Below are 21,845 nucleotides of genomic sequence, written 5' to 3'. Positions count from 1 at the left end.
GGAAGAAAACAAACAAAAAAAGTAAAGCCTCCCCCTCACCCTGCTTGGTCACAGACCTTACCTTTAAGTTTACTTTAGGCACCAGACATTCCTGTCCCTATAGATTCACAGGGATTAAAAAAAAACCAACCAAACACTAACACCACCCCCCCCCCCAAAAAAACAATCAAACAAAAAAAAACCCCACAGCCCAAAAGCAATATGCTTCAGTAAGTACCATTTATTTCTCTGGCACGTTAGAAAGATACCTGTGAACACCAAGACTTCAGAAGCAATGGTTACCCAGTAAATCCTGAGGACAGACGTTGTATTTACATTTGATATGCAACTCGGCAAGTTGGACCTTGCCTATACTTGGATTTCAAGCTACTGTAACTAGGATTAGATTGAAATCAAAGAAATTACTTCAAGTAAACTCATAGGTAACTGCAGTTTTACTGTAATACTTTTTTACCTTGAAAAATCCCACAAAATGATATTGCCAGGCTGCAGAAGACACCATATTAAGTGAACACTTCTGTCTGTAAGTATCTGAAGTTCTTGCTCCAAGTACCTCTAGGGATGGTGCTTCAGGCAAACATTATATGTCAATGTATCCAATGACCCTGGCATCTTCACTCATGGTCTTTGGACTGAAGAACTACATAAACTGTACTTACAGAGAAATGACTTCACATATATAGAAGGGAAATGGCTCCTTTAGCATGTATCAGCAGTAATACCCATTGCGGAAGATGGCCCACAGCTGAGCAACATGCTATTTAGTCATGAGCAGAATGGCAGGATTTGAAGCAGGTAGTTCAGCCTCTGTAACTTCTTGAGCTTGAGAAAAAGTCCTTGAGCTACCCAACAGCATAATGGGAATAAAAGAACATTAAAAACCAAACGAACAGGTGAGAGTTTTGAATATAGGATAAAACAAGTTGCACAGTTGCATAGTTTGAGTATCAAAATGAGTTTAGAGCAGATCAGCAAAGTTCAGCTCTCTTTGCTGATAGGAACAGTTTCACTTACTGTTCTAGCTTTCCTTAACAAGCAAAAAATTAAGTTTTTCTCAAAAAGCAGGACTAAAAGTCAGAAGAAAGCCCAAGACCAGCCATTTTAGCAAGCTCTGGAGAAAGAAAAGAAAGAAAAGAAAGAAAAGAAAGAAAAGAAAGAAAAGAAAGAAAAGAAAGAAAAGAAAGAAAAGAAAGAAAAGAAAGAAAAGAAAGAAAAGAAAGAAAAGAAAGAAAAGAAAGAAAAGAAAGAAAAGAAAGAAAAGAAAGAAAAGAAAGAAAAGAAAGAAAAGAAAGAAAAGAAAGAAAAGAAAGAAAAAGAAAGAAAAAGAAAGAAAAGAAAGAAAAGAAAGAAAAAGAAAGAAAAAGAAAGAAAAAGAAAGAAAAGAAAAAGAAAGAAAAGAAAAAGAAAGAAAAGAAAGAAAAAGAAAAGAAAGAAAAGAAAGAAAAGAAAGAAAAGAAAGAAAAGAAAGAAAAGAAAGAAAAAGAAAAGAAAGAAAAGAAAGAAAAAGAAAAGAAAGAAAAGAAAGAAAAAGAAAAGAAAGAAAAGAAAGAAAAAAGAAAAGAAAGAAAAGAAAGAAAAAAGAAAAGAAAGAAAAGAAAGAAAAAAGAAAAGAAAGAAAAGAAAGAAAAAAGAAAAGAAAGAAAAAAGAAAAGAAAGAAAAAAGAAAAGAAAAAAGAAAGAAAAGAAAAAAGAAAGAAAAAGAAAAAGAAAAGAAAAGAAAGAAAAAGAAAAAGAAAAAGAAAAGAAAGAAAAAGAAAAGAAAGAAAGAAAGAAAGAAAGAAGGGGGGGGGGAAAGGCAAAATGCCTCATACCAAGGAAAATCCTTAACAACAATAAAGGCAAACAACCATTTTCAGTGACCAGTTTCAATTAAGAAAATCAAATGCTCTATCTTCATACATCAAACCCATACTAGAAGCACAGACCTAAGAATTTAAATGTGATCTTAAAGTTAGCCATACGTTTAAGAATACACATTAGCCAAAAAGCCTATGTAGTCTATTCTACCTGGGTGAAATGAACCCTATTCAGAACTACGTCCTCTGAGTTGTGTTCCATTTCTCATAAGAAGCCGATTTCCTTTTCCCTGTGCTATCTTCTGGGGGGAAAAAAAATAATCATGCCTGATTATCTAAAACCTTAGCCTATTACCAAGTCAATGACTATACAGTATGCTACGCACTGCATTTCCAATAACTTACAACAAATTAAAAAGCAAACACTGAAAACATTACTACTGAAAATACCCACTTGCTTTTAAGAAAAGATTAGTTACCTGATCTTCTCCACATCAGTTGCACCCAGCTCACCTACCACTTGTAATAAGTGAACAAGTTACACAAACAGTTGCTAATACGCTCAAGATGGACATGCTTATTTGCTTATAGAATCACATTTTGTTCAAAACAACCAATCCAAAATATAAGAATAAACTTGCAATACAAGGTTTGATGCAGCATCTTTTTATCCATGGTCTATTTACCATTCTTACAGTGAATGGGAGCAATGACTGTAATAGTGGATTAAATGTTAATTTGTATAGTCAAATATTTTATGTGATCCTGTTCACCACGTGTTGTCTTCCCCCTTATGTTGTTCAACAGCATTCAAAAATACTCAGGTGAAAAACAATTCAGATCATGTCTCAATAGGGAAGTAAACCCACTGCAGGCAATCCTGGCAACACTGGCTGACCCGGGTTTTGGGTCACGCAGGACCAAACCCATCCGAAGAGCTCTGGCAGTCTTCAGAAAAGGAAGAGGCTTCCCCCCACCTTCCTTCCTCCACTACTTTCTTATCTGAGAAATAAAAGGGAGCAGTAGTACTTTTTCCATAACCATGGTACCTTGCCCTCTCAGACAAACAGAGACAACAGTACATTTCAACTTTATTAGAAAAAAAACCAAAAGTTTATACAAAGCTCCGCATTTTACAGAAAACCACCTCCCCCAAACACAAAGAAGTCTGACATTGCAAGCTGTATGCATTTGCTTTTTTAATATACATACATACATATATATATATGCACATACACATATATATATGTGTGTGGGCGCACACGTATGTGTATATATAGTGTGACATGTATTTTTTTGCATGGTTTGCATTCATTAGCTTACAAAGTTAACATTCAGTAGAAAAAAAAAGGATCTTCGTTACCAGTATTTTCTCATATAAATAACTGTGAGCAGTCCCTCTGCAGATAGGTAAAAAACACCTTTTCGTGTCATTCTGTAAAAAACAGACATTACTGTAACGGTATTGAAATCTTTCAAGTTTTTTCAATACCACCATAAAAATATCATCTAGCCCCCAATTCAAAATGCTTGTCCAAGGCATTAGAAGAGAAAGGACTGTAAGACAATTCTGGAAAGATCAGTTTTTTAAGCCAACATTCAGATAGGTAATTTTTGCTGGACCTCATACATTGGTGTGAAATGAACACAAACAGGAGGGCAACCTCTCTGTCTGCCTGGAAAAGCTTGTTCTTTGCCTACTGTAACTGAGACAAATTCCAACAAAGCATCCTCCAGCAGCGCCAAGGAGCTGACAGACTCTCAAGCTCACCCTTCTTGCCCCACAACAGAGCCACAGGCTTTCTTCATGCAGTCAAAACCTCTACCAGCTCAGCAAATTTCCCCTGCTCGGTTCACCTTAAAAGGAGTTGTTGGACTAATCGTGGCATGGCTAGACAGACATTACGTTGTTGTATTACTGGGAGAAAAACTTAATTAGTGGGAAAAATGGAAAAAGACAACTAAAAGGAAGAAAATGCTATATAAAAGACCTACTGGAGTAACTCCCAAGACTCTGGTTTGAAGAGGCAGGAACAGGAGAGAGATATGAACTGCAGCTCAAAACATCCTTGCGTTTACTGAAGTTAAAGGTGACAGCGTGGTCCAAATTAATTAACTGCCTGGTAAACAATCATTTCTTCCATCAAGCACCATGATGGGGAGAATGGCGAAGATTTTGAAGGCAATACAAGTGGTAGTGGTGATAACAAAGGTAATGAAAGTGAAGAACACAATGATGCCAATTAAATGGAGAGTAATGCCAACGAAGATGTTTCAGCTGCCAGTGATGCTGGAAACAAGAAGAATGGTTATATGGTTGTGTTGATGATGGCCAGAATTCATTCATATGTCCATGTAGTCATCATCTTCATCAGTATCACTTTCCAGTGAGGACTCCTGGCTTGAGGTCTCTAAGATTTCCAAAGCTGGCTGACAAAGGCTCTCCTTCTTTACATTCGCTGCAGACTGAGCAGACAAAATAGCAGACTGATCCCAAAAAGAGAGAGAGAGAATATATTGCTAAATAGTCAGGATAAACCCATGATCACAGGGATAAAAGCCCACTGGTTGCTACTCCTTCACATTTAATAGCTCTCTTACTTCTACAAAGATATGGCATCCTAATGTGAAACAACGTAACATTTACCAGTAGGCTTCCCCACAGTTAATATTCTGGTAACTTCCACTAACCTCAAAACTGCGAGGGCTGCACTAGCTCCCTTACCCATTTTTGTAATTCTTGCTAATCCCCTCAGAAAAGGGACAAGGATGAGGATACCTATGATTTCACCCATGGCCAATATTTCACCATTCCTTAAAAACTGACTCCTGCTGATAATAGCTAGCATCTTCTTCCACTACTGATACTATCTCTGGTTATGAACTGGGAACAGGAACTGTTGCTCCTTTCATACAAATATTTTATTGAGGGGAGAGTTAAGATACAAACAATAATCTAAAAAATTATTGTTTCCCTTTTATTACCTTTAATTTTTGCTTGGTCTCTTCTGAAATGCTGCCCTTTGGAGAAAGGAGGGTGGGAGTGGGTGGAGTGACAGTGATCTCAGGTGGAAATTTGGTGACAGATGAAGGTATGAAAAGCTTTGGCATGTTGGGCAGAATGCGAGTTTTTACTCGGGTGCCATCTGTCTTGTTCTGCTGACTTCCCAAAGTCTGTGAACTGGAGCTGAGTTCAGGCTTGGAACTGGAGGCTAAACAGAAGTAAGAAAAAACACGTTAGGAAGCTATCTAGGGTTTCAGTTGTCAAAGAAGAGGGAACAGTTCATTGTTAGACATATGGCTGGCTCAAAAGGCCTTTCTTCAAGCCTTAAGCCTTGCTTTGATTAAGGCTCAGAAACAGAAGAAGAAAGTGCCTCAAGATTCTATAATGACAACTAGAAACCAGTAATAATTTATAAACAAATCTTACTGGACAGCAGAAACTCAATCTGACCAAGCATGACAAGTGGCAGTGCAGCACTGACCCATCCACATCTAGTTAGAAGGCTACTACAAACACCATTTCCCCACTTGTTTCAGGTGCGAGCATCTTATCTTTGCATTCTCTAACTGCCTCTCCATTCTGTAATGCAACAAATAAAGCTACTCAGCTTTACTTATGTCTTATTTCCTCTCCCATAGTGTTGCCTTTTTAATTATTGAGATAGCAACTCCTCAACAACTGAAAAAAACCATTATGGTAACACCCATCAAAATTTCCTCATTACTCTCTTCAGATCCTGCCATAAAAACCTCCTTGGTGTGCTCATGCCACTGTTCTCCACACTAGTTAGCATCATTTCCACATCCTCCCTGAGTGTCTCAGTTTGTGGTCTTTACAATGCAGACTTGCTCAGACAGGGCTCTTCTAATGAAATGAAGAGGGATCTTCCTAGGCACTTCCCTAGGCACTATTCACATTACAAAATAACACACACACAACAATAACCAGTAGAAGACAATGCTTTCACACTAAGAACTGAGAATTTGTTAAAAGATACTTCTTACTAATAATGCTGCTTCATATGAAGTCAAAACTATTTTTTTTAAAACCTATATGAATGAAAACACCAGAGTCTATCTCTGACTGATAATAACGACAGGTGTTCATACAAATTTTTTCATATTCAAGACTTGTCAAATCTATCTCTTGCAGTTTTCTGGAACTGACATGGCCACTTAAACATAGCAAAATAAAATGCCAGCATCCTAATGCTATCTGGAAAAACAACCAGCAGTAGAACTAACTACTACAGGATGTAAAATTGAATTGTATGTTCTCAACTGTATAGAAGAATACAAGAACTGCCACAACAGATGAGGCATGGCTTTCCATCAGGGTCAGTGACCCATCTCCATGGGCAGCTAATCATTTCAGAGTAAAGTACCAGAAATACTGCAGTAAACAGACACAGGATAATAATCTGCCTCTCACAAATAAGGAAAACTGAAATACCCCAACCATGAATATCTAAATTATGCCTGCCTGAAGTACCAAGTTCTATGTTTTTTCAATTAAAACACCAACTCCTACTTCTCTTGAGAAGGGAGTAGAGGAGGGATAGAATGCATTAACTGCTGTAATGCTGATTTTTATGTTTAGTTAGACTGAGTCAGGTTTTGTGAAAAATAATTTCCTGCTGCTAAATATTCCAATAGTGTAATCCAAAGTGTTGTCATATTGCCCCGTGTAAGATTTCAGTTAAAAGAAAAATTCTACTTTAAAGGATGCACAAACTATGCAACAAATTATATAGCATGATAGCATGGTACTGGGTGGTGGTTTGTTGCTTTGGGGTTGTTTGTTGGTTTGTGGGTTTTCTTGCTTTGCTGCCATGGTATTTAGCATGTGAGTCATGCACCAAAAAGAATAACCATTAAGGGACAAGACACCTTCCCAGAAAGCTGGGACATTGCCAGAAATGCCTCTAAACTCTGGAATACTTGACTGGGAGGCAGGCAGAGAAACTGAGGAATATGAATCACAACTATCCAATCAATCAGTCCTTACAGACTGATCTGCAGCTAACCACCCATCTTCAGAATTCTTTGAAGCACAGAAAGCTCCTACCTTGGGTACAAACATGTCCTGAATTTGTGCTGGTCACTGATTCCACCTGCCAGCAAACAGGCTCCGGCGATGGTGCAACAGTAGCCATTTTCATCTGCTGACAAAGCCGTGACTCCTGTTGCTGAAATCCAAGCCCCTCCAAAGGCACTTCAAGCTCTTCTTCCTCTTTAGTAATGAAATATAATTCACAGATTAAGAGACATCCTGATCTCTCTCCTAAGCCTCAATCCTTTTGCTGTCTAACCAACTGGTAGAATTGGTTTTTTAACCCTTGTTCTATTTCTAAACTGTAACATGACTGAGTGAAATTAAATATTGGCAAGCTAAGATGGCAATACCAATTTTTTCATATTTGGTGCCATCAATTCAAACTCTTAGAAAAAGTGAATGTCATTTAAAAAGCAAAAGAAAAAAATGTTGTGTATGACATTTTGTTATCTCTGCACATCTGCAAGAAAAACACACACAACTTGACCATTTTCCTTTGGAGATGTAAGGGTTGAAACGCCACACATGCAGAGCATAATCCATCACCCTTAATGATGAGCCAGCTGGGATCGATGGCTCGCGCTCTGCAACCACAGGTACATGCTACACTGAACACAGCTTACTGGTAAGTAAGATTAATTACTGTGCATATCCAGTCACAGGGTCAAATCTGTTTTTAATGCAACCAATATAAAGTTATACTAAATGCCCACTTTTCACTGCTATGTGCACTGTACCTTCGTAAGTACATTAGTCTAAAATTCCCACCTTTTGCTATTCCAGAACTTGATACACTTATAACTCAGAATCTATGTATGCGTGTGTACAATCTCTTTATTTATGTACACCAGCTGTATCTGCTTTTAAATTAACGCAGTGCTAAACCAGTTTTCTTAACTCTGAGCTGCATATTGTACATAACAGGAGTAATTTTCACTGAACTACTGAGAGCTACTAGTGCCCCTTCTGGAAAGGGCAGACTGAAATAGCAGTAAGCCTTTCACGGCTACGGACACACAAAAAGCTCTTATTCTCCAATAAAAATGAAGATGTCCTTCAAAACCAAAGGGCTGTCTAGCCTATTTTGAATGGCCTTCTATTTACACAGGCTAAAGTGTGCACAGGCAGCTACCACAGACCAGCAGATGCAATGTATATTCACCGTCTAACTTGCTCTAAAATTCTTTATTATGTCCATGCTCTAAATTAACTTGGGATTTTGACAGTGTGATGTCTTAAAAAGGAATATATATGTTTCAACTTTTCCTCATTGGAAAAATACTCACACCCCCTCAAGTGTTGAAAACACTTCTCTACCTTCATCAATGTAGATAAGAACTTGGAATTCACCATGGTAATATTCTTCTGTATGAGAGTTTCCCTTGCAGAAAATGCTTAAGCCAACATTACAGCTTAACAGCTTGGTAAAAGTCAGAAAGTCAGATCAATGCAGTTTGAAAAATGCCACTTCAAACAAATTAGATTTTCTAGGGTCCTTGAATAATTTGTACAAAAAAAAGGCTTACCAAAGCAGTCTGTAAGTTCTTTCATCCACTAATTGTCATTGGTAAAGAAAAGAACCCATCATCTAAACTTGTAGCTGATAGCCAATATAAGCCTTAGGATAAATGAGTTTGCTTGTAGAGAATTCTCCAATAGCTCCCAAAAAGGAAAGGTCACACACTACAGCACAAATCACAGGCAGCTTCTGTTCTGTGATGTTCCACTCACTATCGAGCACAAAATGGAAAGGTCTAATGCAGAAGAATGTAGATCTCATTCTCAGCACTCTCTTAAACACTTCTCTATGGATACTTCAAAATACAGCACTGGAAGTAGGAAAATAATAGTGCCTCTATACATATATTGTATTAATAGACCAAATCAGCTTAAAAACAACAGAGAAGGAAGTACTTAACTACAGGAATCTTGATTAAGAAAATCTTAATTCATTGTTTCCCTGTTTCAGAAGCAGAAGATAGCTGAAAGACCATTTTGTGTATTTGCCTGCCCTTTATAACAGATACATGTATGATCAACCACATGCTGACAAAGTACAAGAGACTGTACAAAGGATCAGCCCTAACATGGCCTGAAGCCAAGATACACATATCCCATTACACTGCCAGCATCTGACGATAAGCTGTAGTCTAAACCCAGAAGACTCCCACACTGAAATGGCTACAAGACACTTGATCAGAAGATAGGATGAAACATTACATCAACATTTGAAGAAAAGCAAGATGAAAATGATGATTTCAGAAGATTATCCTACAAGACAGCTAAGAAGTCAACTCCTTTTTAACTTACCCCAGCACTCCAGAATCAGAGTCTCATCTAGGGTAAGTACTAACAGAATCTTTCTTATCCTCTTATTAACCAAGAACACAAGACAGTAATTAATTTAACAGATACAATACTATATACAAATAAATGGCAACTCCCACAGCCTCAGCTACACTGCAAACTGAGAACTTTTTTCTGTATGTACTCAACTGCTAAATTACATTAGGGACTTATTAGTTCACTATTCAGAATAAGATCTCCAATTTGCAATACTGTTTAATGGCAAAACTCTACCTCTTAGGCTGAATATAATCTTTGTTTAATTATAAGATATATCATTGCTTAAGCTGATTTGCTGTGCTTTATTTTAACTAAATTATGCCCCACTGACAAAAGCTCTTTTGAGCATCCTGTTTCTAGGAAGATGCTATAAGACCGATATCAGTCAACGTTCTTTTATGAGCAATCAGGATACTCATCTGTATCTCCATCTTCCATACCCTATTCATTTTTGTTAAGTTTTGAAGAGCCAGTTTTATAGTGTACTAAATTTACATTTAATTTGAACAAAAGTATGTGTCAGCCCTCGTTCACGTAGAATTGAATGGAAATGGAAGGGCAGGAGTCTGGCACACCAAGTGTGTATTTGTATCACTGCACTCCTGGAAACACCACTTGTTAACATGCTATTAGGCTGCATCTTTCAGTGTAAGAGAAATCAAGAACCACTGTCTATTAATCAATCCCTTGCTGTCAGAGGTGTTAAAATACACAGCGATTGAATTCTATCCCCTGACTGGGTCATATGCTGTATTCTCTTAGGACTGTGCAATTTTGAATTTTTATTTTTTGTAACACTCACCTGAGCGGCATTATTTCTACATGAAAAATAAAGTTAATGACCAAATATTTTTTAGATTTCTTCAAAGTTATAAGATTTGTTTGTTTCAGGTGTATATATAATAATTTATATTTTAATATAGTGCACAGTTATTTATTATATCCTTTTTCATTACAGACAAAAAGGGCAAAAGAGAAAAGGATAATCAGGAAGAAACACACCACAGTTGGCTCTCCTATTATTTGTCCAAAACAGATTTCTGAGGAGCATATCTTGATATTTGTCTTGTGGAAGATGCCGATATAGCCCTGAACATAATGTCCTAGTTTTTCTAATAAAAACTTTCCCCAGGGAGGTAAAGACTCCACTAACTCATGAGCCACAATATTCAGCACAAGTGCAAGAGCACAACAATGTAAGTACAGCACATTCTGAAGGTGTTCAGAAGCTCAGATTTAGTATCAGTTAACAAATCTTTTGGTAATACCCAGTACTTGTACTGTACTGGCAGCTTTTCAAACCTTAGCTCTGCAAACCCAGTTTAAAAGAAAATCAATTTCTGAAGGCATAATATGCAACAGTCACTTGTCTCCAGGCTGAAGATGGGACAGGTACTGTACTCTGGAGATCCATTTAGCGCTCTCACCTTACAACACAACACACAAAAATGAAGAACATAGAAAAAAATCCAGAGATTTGCAATGCATATTATTACTTACACTGAAAAGTTCATCTCCAACAGAGCTGAATTACAAGTATTTTTTTTTTAGCCTTCCCTTTCCCAACAACTGTCTAAATACATATAAAATAGTATACACATAGAAAGAGGGACATCATACCTTTCAACATCTCCCTGCTTTAGTGAGGAAGAAACAAGCTGAAAACAATTCAATGCAACAACCTACTCCAGCTTTCCTCTCCAACCTCTTTCCACTTGTTACCAGGGTAACCAGTGTTTGCAGATGCCTATAGCGGGCGCCTGGGTTCATGACTTCATCACAGTTAATGTTCTCTCTCTCTGTCTCTCTTTATACGGAGAATACACTATATACATATATCCACACACTATAAACATATAGCTTATACAACTCTGGCAACTGTTTTTATATGGAGACAATTTACTTTGCTATTCTGATGTGTATAAAATGAAAAATAACACCACCAAAAATATTCACTTGGCAATCTGCAAATGTGGAGAAAGTTTAAAAGCAGTAGTACTGTAACCAGTAAACAGCTGCCCTGGTCTCTCTGCACTGTACACTTAATCATTTGATTTCATCATGCTGTCAGGTGTAAGAGACATTAACATTACAGTGTTATAAAACATTTTATGTGGAATTTTAAAAAAATCCTTTAGTCATGCACTAAGCCTATTACATGACAACTGAAAGACAAGCCCAGAAAATGTGACTAGCACCTGGAAAGAAATGTTTTCCAGTTTCTGACGGAAGCAGTTTGAAGTATTGCAGCAGATATATTAAAGGATACTAGCAACTTACAGTGCATACAGAAAACATAATTTCATTATAAGAAAAAGGAAGGAGCTGAGATTTGAACTCCAGGACAGAATACTAACGTGATTTCAAAAGCAAATGCTTGGAGAAATGAACAGACAACAGCTTGCAAGTGCTTAAATAGAGCACTTGCACCACTTGCCTTCATCCCTCTGCAAAACACCTTTCCCAGTAGTTCCATGTGTCAAGACAAAAAGCCTGAAAATACATTACTATGATTTAGCAAATCTGTACTACCTTGCCTTCCAACCACTTCAAAAGAGTACAACGGAATTCTGTGTGCCACAGACACTAAGAAATACTTACTTTACTAGTCCCAGTAACAACTGGTTTCCTTTGTATTTTAACGGCCACCCACAGCACATGCAATTGTTCACAGAACTGACTGTTACTCATTTACCATACAAAATAGGTATTACTATTTTTTTTGCCACGGTGATGGAAACAGGTCTGATCCTTTGGTCCCTGACACAGTGCAGTAAACCTCCTACCCTTCCAAAGAATAGTGCTGATGTGAAAAGAGTTACTTTTTCGTATTCCATCTGCCTCACCCTCCAGTGTGCTGGGAATTAATACAACTTTTTTCCCCATACAGCAGTTGGAAAAGCCATGGAAAGCTTGAATTTGAAGGAGCTCAGAGTTTCCTCATATGCTGTGCTACTAAGTCAATGGAAAGACTGCACTGGAACACAAGGCTGGTTCAGCTGAACAGAGTTTTTTTAAGGATGCTAACCTACCGAAATAATGACAGCATCAGCCCTCAAACTGTATCTGCCATGAGGTACTACACCACAGCAGGCAGTGAGATCACTTAGTTCATCACAGGATGTGGTAGGTATACTTGGTAGCCTTTCCTTACACGTTTTCTTTCACTAAATTAATTTCAAATATCCTGCCATGAAATTTATTTCTAAAAAAACACTACCAAAGTCATAGCTATAAAAATAATATTTGACTTGAAATGCCAAATTCTGGAAATTACATTCAAAGCTGACATATAAAGCCATGTGTTAAAAATTAAGCAACAGAGTAATTTTGGAGGCGAAAAGCTGCAGAACACAAATTCTATTGCCCCTTGAAATGAAAGAAATTCAAGCAGTCTGGTGAACAGTAGTTCACACTGTAATAGCATGGCATACTGCTATATTTATTGCTAGGGTCCTGAACAGAGACTCTACTGTAAAATTATATGAGACATACCCAAATATGCTTCCTAATGCCTGAGGTCAGCTGTCACAGAACAACATTAATGTGAAAAGACAAACCAGGTGGCTGATCTCAAAGTGCTTCCTGGAAATAGCCTCTGGCCCATACTAATTCCCAAGCTACCAGGTCACCATAACAGCCACGCTGGGGCCAGTCTAACAGCAGAGATAGTGGAATTATCATGTCCAAAAACATCTCCTGCCACTACCAAGTTTCCTAGAGGTGCAGAAAGCTGGCATACATGTTGGTAAAGAAAAGCCCTGAAGTTCAATACTAACTTTCTCTCTATTTTTAAAGCAAAATAAAACTTCAATACAAAAAAAAGCATGGGCCTAAATCGAAAAGACAACAGTTGGTATTCAACTACATGAACTTTCAAATGGCATTATAATAATACAGATAATTGATACTTGTGTTTTAATATCTGACTCAGCAAGCACACATCATTTGGAGAGCATCACAAAGTAGCATCTGTGGATAGAAGCACTCACTCATTTGTAGTCTACCGCTTCTGCATTTTATGTACTAGTTATTTAATGAAAGCTGTTAAGAGTTTTCCTTCTCAGTCAGTATTTCATCCTCCTTTGGCCTGACTGCCAGCTAAGCACAATGCAAATTAGCAAAAGCAGCTGTTAGAAAAATCTCTTAAAAGAATATAATAACACCCTACAATTTTCTAAGAACTTTGTAAGTAATGTAATACCTCTGCAGTAGGGTTACAACTACATCTCTCTTCAGTCTTCATTCATTCGGGAATATATGTAAATTTTATGCTGCTGGCAATAATCTAATATCAGTGAAACTGAAACATACTGTTAACAATGTAGCATCATTACAACTTCTTCTACAAAAGGTCTCCAGAAAATATGTTCCATTAGTGTAAAAGACCCACATGTCAATGACTCCCCAGGATTTTCAGGGGGATCTAAGGGTGCATGGGGCTAGAGAGCCTCTTGGACCACAAACCGGCCCAGACTGCACTAAACCCCTGCCTATGTACCACCACCTCACCGGTGGGAAGCTGCTGCTCCTGTTCTATTTGTTCTTACTGAGCTAAGATGGGTACAAAAAACAACAACAGTTTTAATGTCAAAGGATTTCCTGCACGGCGTTGGACTGAATAAATAAAACTTAAGAAATCTGAAGGGTAAAGATCAGAAATAGACATTAAGTGCACTGAAAAACCATTCTGGAATGAATTTGTTGCGATAGAAAAGCAAATTGGTGTCCTTCCAAAGGGAGAAGGAAAAAACATGACTGACTGATACTGTCTGAGCACTAGGCAGAAAGGAATTAAGAAGTCACTCACAAACAGGAAACCCCCTACTGACATTCAGCAGTGAAGTTGTTTTCAGAGTGCACCCATTGTGAAAAATAAAAAGCTTCATGAAGAGCAAGGATCAGACAAGGGGAAGTGAGAATACCAATGCCAAGGAGGCTGAAGCAGCAAGAGATCAGAGAGAGCAAACACAGAGCTAGCTGACGGCAGCCAGTGATTTCCATCAGTGACTTCGCAGTCACTAACAGGTGGATAGGAGCTTCTACACTAGGATGGTACAAAAGACATGGGGTGAGAAGTATTTAAAGAGGAGCTTCTAAAGCCTTGGAGGAATTCAGCCTTGGAAAATCAGGAAGACAGCTGCCAAAACCCAGAGTAAGTCAACATGGGAAATGAAGGAGAGAGTACTGAAAGTAAGTTGCATACAAGTGACGCAAGAAAACAGAGCAGAAGAACATGTGCATTTAAGAGAGAACCCTAATGTCTGGTAACTGCAATATGAAGAAGGCTGATGTGAGGCCACAGGTCCTTGGCCAGCCTAACCTTTTATGTATTTCAGCTTTTTTTAAGCCATCTGTTGAGAACCCCCCTGTGCTCTAAAGCACAATTTTTAATTCGGCAGAAAAACCAAGGTGAGACGCTGACTGCTGTTAAGAGGGTTGAATATTACTACTTCCAGTCATTTGAAAAGTACCTGAACATTTGAATTGAAATGCATAGCTAAAATAAAGCATGGCCAAGAGGGCCAAATACCGTGGGCTTTTTGTGTAGGCAGAAAGTTTTCAGTACACTGAATTACAGGTTCTTAAAATCTGTATCTTGTCTTTAGAAATTTATGACAAGCAAACTCAGAAGATCCTGAGATCAGCACGTGGCTAAACTCAACTAAAGATGAAAAACTACAATCTCCATTATTTCACTCAGATAGAAACAGGGATTATGTCTATCCACTGATGTCTGGAAATCTAGAAACTGTGGAATCAAGGTGAATCCTTGTGCCATGCACTCTTTTACTTTGAAGACACATGCTCTCAATGCGAAATTACAGAGCTGACATTCTTTGCAGTATTTCCCACTCCCTGACATAAATTGCATCAGTCTTCTGAAAACTCAGTATCAACCTAAGGTCGTGTATCAGTTGTTAAAAATAAACTAAGCTGCAGACTTCTGGGAAAAGATGCTCTTTATACCTAGAAGTACTTGTAGGACTCCGATGTCCTGTTAGCCTACAGGACAAAATGCCATACTACAACAGCATTACTGATTTTTTAAGACCCACCACTTCAAAAAACCCTCTTTATTTTGAACATGTGTCTTTTAGGGAGTCTGCTGAAGCCTACACACACTTAACAATTTAACTTCATGGCTCACTATTACAGTAGTGCTGCTTACCTTTCCATGCTACTGTCCTCACTTGCATTTATTTCTTGTGCTTCCGAAAGTCTAAAAGTTCTACAGATTGAAATACACTTACACCTTCTTGCCCTGTTGTACCTAGATAACAAACACCTAAAATTATAGCAGGATATTCACAGGGCTTATGGAGTGCAACTTTCCTGCACAATACAGAAAGAATTGTCTTCCCTAGCTCTGAATTTCTAAGTTTGGACAGCTGTATCGTAACCTTGTTTTTATACAGAAATACTTAAGCCTTAAATGGACAAAAATTTAAATGGGAGGGGGGAGTGTTAATCATCTACTCTGATTTTATATTCTGATTTTGTAAATAGCTGGCTTTAAGAAGAACACAACTTTAAATAATTCCAAGTATAAAAACTTTCTCTTGGTATCAAAACTCAGATGTGAATATTTTCCTCTTCATACCTTATGAGAATCAACATTAAAATAAGGACAGTGAAGAAGAAGAAAATGTCAAGACTTTTCAGCAATTCAGAACAGTATAATACTGGAACAGTGTGACAGGCTGGAGAGGGTTTACCTTAATTGTCCTATTTTAGTTTCCCCAGAGGAAATCTCAGGCTGAGCCACAAAGGCTAATAGTCCAATGTACTTTTATGCCTAAATGTAGGAAGCTGTAATGCTGAAACTACCACTACCATCACTTTCCTGCTGGACTTCATCATGCTGTATTCTGTACCAGTTAGTCACGTACTAGACAAAATATTACTAAAATATTTACATAAGAAATGAGTGGCATAGCACCAACATTGTTTGGAAAGCCATTATTTTTTCTGGGGTAAGTCAGAGAAAATTATAGCAGCTAATACTCTCTCATGTTGAATACTTTCACATGAACAAACAGATACAGAAGGAGGTGACAAAAAAGAAGAAAACAGAATACTCTAAAAATGGGAAGAGTCTTTACAGAACAGAGCTAATGGAAAGCAGATGAAAAAGGGTTGTAACAGAATTATGAATAATTCTTTTTAGAGGAGGTGGATGCAGAGGTAGAAGAATTAAAAAGAAAAGAAAAAGAAAGGACACAGCAGTAAGTGGTGTCTCTCTCAGCTAAATAAATGACTTGTCAGGTAGATCTGAGAGCCAGAAAGCCAGATACAACACATGCATTCAGCACAGGAATGAGAGCTCTGCAGAGAGAGCCTCTTGATCTTCAGACATAGTTTCAGGGGTGTAATTCTGGCAGCTAAACCTTCCATCTCCCTCAACCAAGATGATGTATAGAAAGCATGCAACTTTACAACCCTAACAAAGCCTAGGAAGTCAAAAGATTAAAATAAATGTTCCAATCACTGCAATGTGGCCTGGAAAATTGCAGCAAGGAAAGCACATCAGAAATGCTTGTGAGTTTTGTTTGAAAACTAAAAGAATGACTGAGTTCTTATCTGCACTGTCATTCCTACCAGTCTCCTTAGTTAGCATACAGCAACCTCACAGAGGATTCATTTTTTTTCTCCCCTGTTGTCTAGGCACAAACTAGAATTACTCCCCGTTGAACAGGCCTGCCAAGATATTTTATGACACCACAGAAATCTATTCTTTAGCTTCACAAGGACAGTAATAAATATGGTTTACACATTGACTAAGTCATCCCTTCCTTATCACTCCCCTCTCCTTTCTTCCCCTCCCAAGACAACCTCTCCCTGGATTTGTGAAAAAGGAAAATTAGATGATTATAATGGAACTGCTAATATGGGATGTTAAATTTCAATTTTGCCCTGTACTCAGAGATTAGCAAATTGGGAAAACTGATTTCTCCCTAATTTGCTCTTCATCGCTGACTAATTCAGATTATGTGCATTCAGATGCCAAGGCTGATTACATATGGATAGAAATAAAATAACAGAAGTATACAGATACAAATTTCAGAAAGTTGCAATACCAGACAAAACATCCATACCAGATCAGTCTATTCATTACTAATTAACATTATGCACCATTAAGTCTCACAGATCTGGTGATCTCACAGTCACTATTTCCCCTGTATCCTCAATCTGTCCCTTTCCACAATACCTGTTTTGTATATGGTTCATTCATAAATTTATCTGGGCTCCTATGAATTTGTCTATGGCATTTTGTGAGTAGTGTTAGGGCCCAAGCTTGGGAACAGATGGAGTGAGCACAAGCAGCAGCAGATGCTTTTTCAGACAGTGTTCCTGCTAAGGTTGCAAGAAAGTACAGGCTATGGCAGGTGCTCTGTCACCTTAACACACACAGTGTCCCACAAATGAGTACAACCATCTCTTTCAGGTACCCAAGGCAAGTCTGAAATTAGGTCTAATCTTACTTTATTCCCCAAAGTGGATCAGTACTGCCCTGCACAGTGATTTTGATACTGTTAACAAGCCAGCCCATCATGACAGCAGTAAATAAAAAGACAACATTCTCATTTAATTCTTTCCTCATCTAGACAAAGTGTACAGGACCAGGTACGTAACAGTCCTAATCACATCACGGGACCCTGCTATAGAATAAATAACATTTGTTCTGTAACTTCAATCCTTTTCTATACTCCATATAGTATACTGTATACTCTATAAACCACCATACTAGGACTATAAACAATATGTTCCCAACATTCCAGTCCTGCCAGATACTTATTTTCTCCAATGTGAAAAATAATAGTGATGATACACTGACTTTATGAACCATGTGGAAGCTTGGAATTTTCACAGTGTTATAGATCTCCACAGACATATACAGGGCAGTAATAGCTATGCATCTAATTATGTTAATCAGGCACTTGTGAGTCAGACGCAGGCTGTCCACCAGTTTATTTCAATGGCAATCACTTTGAACTCTTTTTAAAGATTTCAGGTATTTTAAAGAACTAGATCCTCACCTCTTTTAAGAAAATAAAACAAATGTCAGGGGGTTTAATGCACTAGACACTCAAATTCTCTGTTTAAAACATATGACTACTTTTAGGCTGCTGTTCCGTGATTTCACATGCAAGTCACACAGACAGCGGTCATTCTTTTAATCTATCCTAGTAATTAAATAAATATTAATTACATAGATGTGTCCAATTGAGGACCAAGACAAAAATCTCTGTGTAGCCTTTTGAATGTGGTCTAGTGATCAGAAAATGGGACAGAATCAGAACTCTGACACTGACTCACCATGTGGCCTTGGCAAACTGATCAGAGAGGACCAAACCATTCTGCCTCCCTGTGACTTACCACGTGCAAGATCACTCATGCTGGGAGCAGTCTCTGCATTTTGACTCCGGAGGTGCTCAGTGTCCCTGTGTGACTCCTGGGATGTAGGTACTGAAGATGCTGAGGAGGAGGATGATGAAGAAGAGGAGGCTGGTTTGGATTTGGAATGCAGATCATTCAGTCTCAGGAGATTTTCAGAAGTCACAGTGTCTGGATTCACTGGAGTAGGATGCATTGCGGCTGGCGTCACTGGGAAGAAACTCTCTCTGTTTTCCTTTGTATGCTTTGGGGTTGTGGGTGCTTCTCCTGTGGACTACATAAAACAAAAAAGGGCAGAGAGAGACAGTAAAAAAAAACACGTGTCAGTAATTCCACATATGCTACCTGCCTCAGTGACAACTGCAAGCTGCCCAGCTTTTTATAGACAGAAAGCACTCTTCACAGTGAATATAAAATCAACCACTATTCCTTTATGGATTATTTTTCTGTCCTTTACTATTTATCAAACTAGCACTTGAACATTTATTCATATTCAGATTTACAATGCTTTATTTAACAAATCCCTCACAACTTAACATACTTTCCTGAACTCTGTTATTAAGTGTGAATTACAAGCTCCTATGAACAGAAACACCTCTCATTTTAAAATGTTGACAAACCCTTGACCTGAACAAACAGATCTGCAGTGCTTTAAAAGAATTCACAAATTATTAAGAAATTATTCTTCGTGGATGTTGAAGGAAGAAATGGAGAAAACAGAAAAATGTATTTGCTTGCAAAATAAGTGATCAGCCTAAACTTCCCAGTAACTGCAGAACTAAGGAACAATGGTGTCCAACTTGGAACAATGCTCTGGAAGATCCGTTGCCTTTGCAGAAGTAACAGCAGCACCAAAAGCAATGCTCTACTCCAAAGCCAGAGCTAAGAATTTAATGCAGTGTTATTGATTATATGGACAAAAGGTAGAAGTGTGACATAAAGTCACTAAAGAAGGGAACAAAAGTACCCATAAAACAAGTATCTTCTCTATAATTTTTATCAGTAATCAAATAAAGTAATCCTGCTTTGAATTTGAATTGAAATAAACAATGCATTTATTTCACACACTTTACAGTCTTCATTTAATGGAGACTAACTGGACCATAAAAGATACGGCTGAATGGAATCCTCAACTGTTTAACTGTCTGGCTCATACCTCTACCTCTCATACCTCTACTATAAAGAAAAATCCATTTTAACCATGGTGATAGAGTATGAGTGTTTGATCTAGAAATAGAGACGTCTGCTCTGTCAAATGTAAAATCAAATTGAGCCCTAATGTCCTAGATGACCAAAGATTTATGATAATGCCAGAACAGCCAGCCAGCAGAATTTCACTGAGAGAACAGAGTAAATTTCAGCTGGAGAAAATACATACTTAAAATTCGAAAGTGGAAAGCACACGAGTACATTTTTTTTAAATAATTGATGGAATGTATTTTTGAAGTTCCTGAACTTGATTAATCAATCTCTAAAAAGCATATGATTAAAACCTGCCAGATTCTATGTTGTCATGGTTTAACCCCAACTGGCAACTAAGCACCAGGCAGCCACTCACTCACTCCTCCATCCCCTGGTAGGATTGGGAGGAGAATCAGGAAAAAGGTAAAACCCATGGGTTGAGATAAGAACAATTTAATAACTGAAGCAGAATGAAATATAATAATAACGACAATTGTAATGAAAAGGAGAGAGGGGGAAAGAGAAGTAAAATCCAAAAGGAAAAAAGACCAACAACAGTAAGTGATGCACGTTACAGCTGCTCATCACCCACTGACAGATGCCCAGGCAGTCCCCCAGCAGCAATCGGCAGCCCCCAGCCAACTCCCCCAGTTTATATACCGAGCATGACATCCCATGGTATGGAGTACCCCTTTGGCTGGTTCGGGTCACCTGTCCTGGCTGTGTCCCCTCACAATTTCCTGTGGCCCTCCAGCCTTCTCACTGGCAGGGCCCAAGAAACCAGAAAGTCCTTGACTTAATATAAACGTTACCTAGCAACAACTAAAACCACCAGTGTTATCAACATTACTCTCATACTAAATCCAAAACCAGCATTGTACCAGCTGCTGAAAAGAAAATTAACTCTAGCCCAGATGAAACCAGCACATATGTGCACACAAGAAATAAAATACAGCAGCTGTACTCACAGCCATTGCCACACTGGATCAGAAAACATCTGTCCTGCCTCTGAAAGCAGCAAGTTTCTGATGTTTAAAGCATCAGTCCCAAAACTAAAGGCCTCAAGATGCACAAATGGGATCACACAAACTTGAGGGAAATTAAATTGCAGAAGAAAGCCTTAAGCCAGAAGTGAGATCACTAGAGGAAATGTTTTCAGCTGTGATTTAGAGGGAAAACCCTTCACACCCATGCATTTCATTAACTTACATAATACTTTATGCAGAACCTGACATTTCTGTGCTTGTATTGTATCCAAATTTTTTTTCAGCAGAAATACATGAAGGTACTACTAGTTAGGTACATATTTATAAAAATATATCTGCATCTCGAACCGTGTTTCTATAAAAATGCACAGCTATTTCTAGAGACAGGAAGAGGACATTTGGAAAGTAACTCAGCAGTATTTGGATGGTACTCAGAAGAAAAATGATTAGTGAGAGAAAGAGCACAACATCATGGAGTAATTCCTGCTGGAAGGGACCTCTGGAGGTCTCTAGTCCAACTTCCCGCTCACAGCAGAGCTGACTTCAAAGTTAGATCAGCTTACTGAGGGCCTGTGTCCAGCCCCGTTCCAAATACTGCCAAGGATAGAGATTCCACAGCCTCTCCAGGCCCCTGTTCTGGTGCTTTACCACCTTCACATTGAACATTTTTTTCCTATCACTTCATCCAAATTTCTCTTGCTGCAACTTAAAAGTGGTGCCCCTCATCTGGTTCCTTCCTCTCTGCTCAAGATAGCAATTCCATATCCCCACCCTCCGTTAGTCTTCTCCTCTCCAGGATGAAGCAAACCAGCTCTTTATGACTTCACTGCCATAAGGATACATCGTTGTGTTCAACCTCTTGTCCAGGGCTCCAAACCACTTTTGGCAAAGCTGTTCCCCAACGAGTTCCGCTGCACAGCAGCTATTCTGCCCCAGGTGCAGGACTTCCAGTTTCTCTTTATTGAGCCTTCAGGGAGCTCCTGTCAATGCACTGCTCCAGTGCCCTGAAGTTCCTCTGAATGGAAGGTAGCTCTGCTGCCCAGCATGCTGACCGTGCCCTCCAAATTGGTGTCACTC

General features: G+C 38.4%; 1 protein-coding gene across 6 annotated transcripts in view; it reads right to left on the bottom strand.

Moving 5' to 3' along the window:
• Positions 1-2,875: 2,875 nt before the first annotated feature.
• CABIN1 (calcineurin binding protein 1) overlaps positions 2,876-21,845 on the bottom strand; it is a 118,083-nt gene continuing 99,113 nt past the window's right edge. For 5 of the 6 annotated variants that reach the window (XM_055704796.1, XM_055704789.1, XM_055704801.1 and 2 more), the window contains 4 exons: positions 18,583-18,874; positions 6,868-7,032; positions 4,782-5,008; positions 2,876-4,283 (listed from right to left, as the gene is read on the bottom strand). In XM_055704796.1, the coding sequence (XP_055560771.1) occupies positions 4,140-4,283; positions 4,782-5,008; positions 6,868-7,032; positions 18,583-18,874 (828 nt within the window). In that variant the 3' untranslated portion in view covers positions 2,876-4,139. The remainder of the gene's footprint in view (positions 4,284-4,781; positions 5,009-6,867; positions 7,033-18,582; positions 18,875-21,845) is intronic. The other variant, XM_055704808.1, reaches the window with a different exon arrangement.

This window comes from Falco cherrug, chromosome 1 (genome assembly GCF_023634085.1).
Source record: "Falco cherrug isolate bFalChe1 chromosome 1, bFalChe1.pri, whole genome shotgun sequence".
Lineage (NCBI taxonomy): Eukaryota > Metazoa > Chordata > Aves > Falconiformes > Falconidae > Falco > Falco cherrug.
Note: the sequence above shows the minus strand (reverse complement) of the source record. Positions and strands in the feature narration are given on the sequence as shown.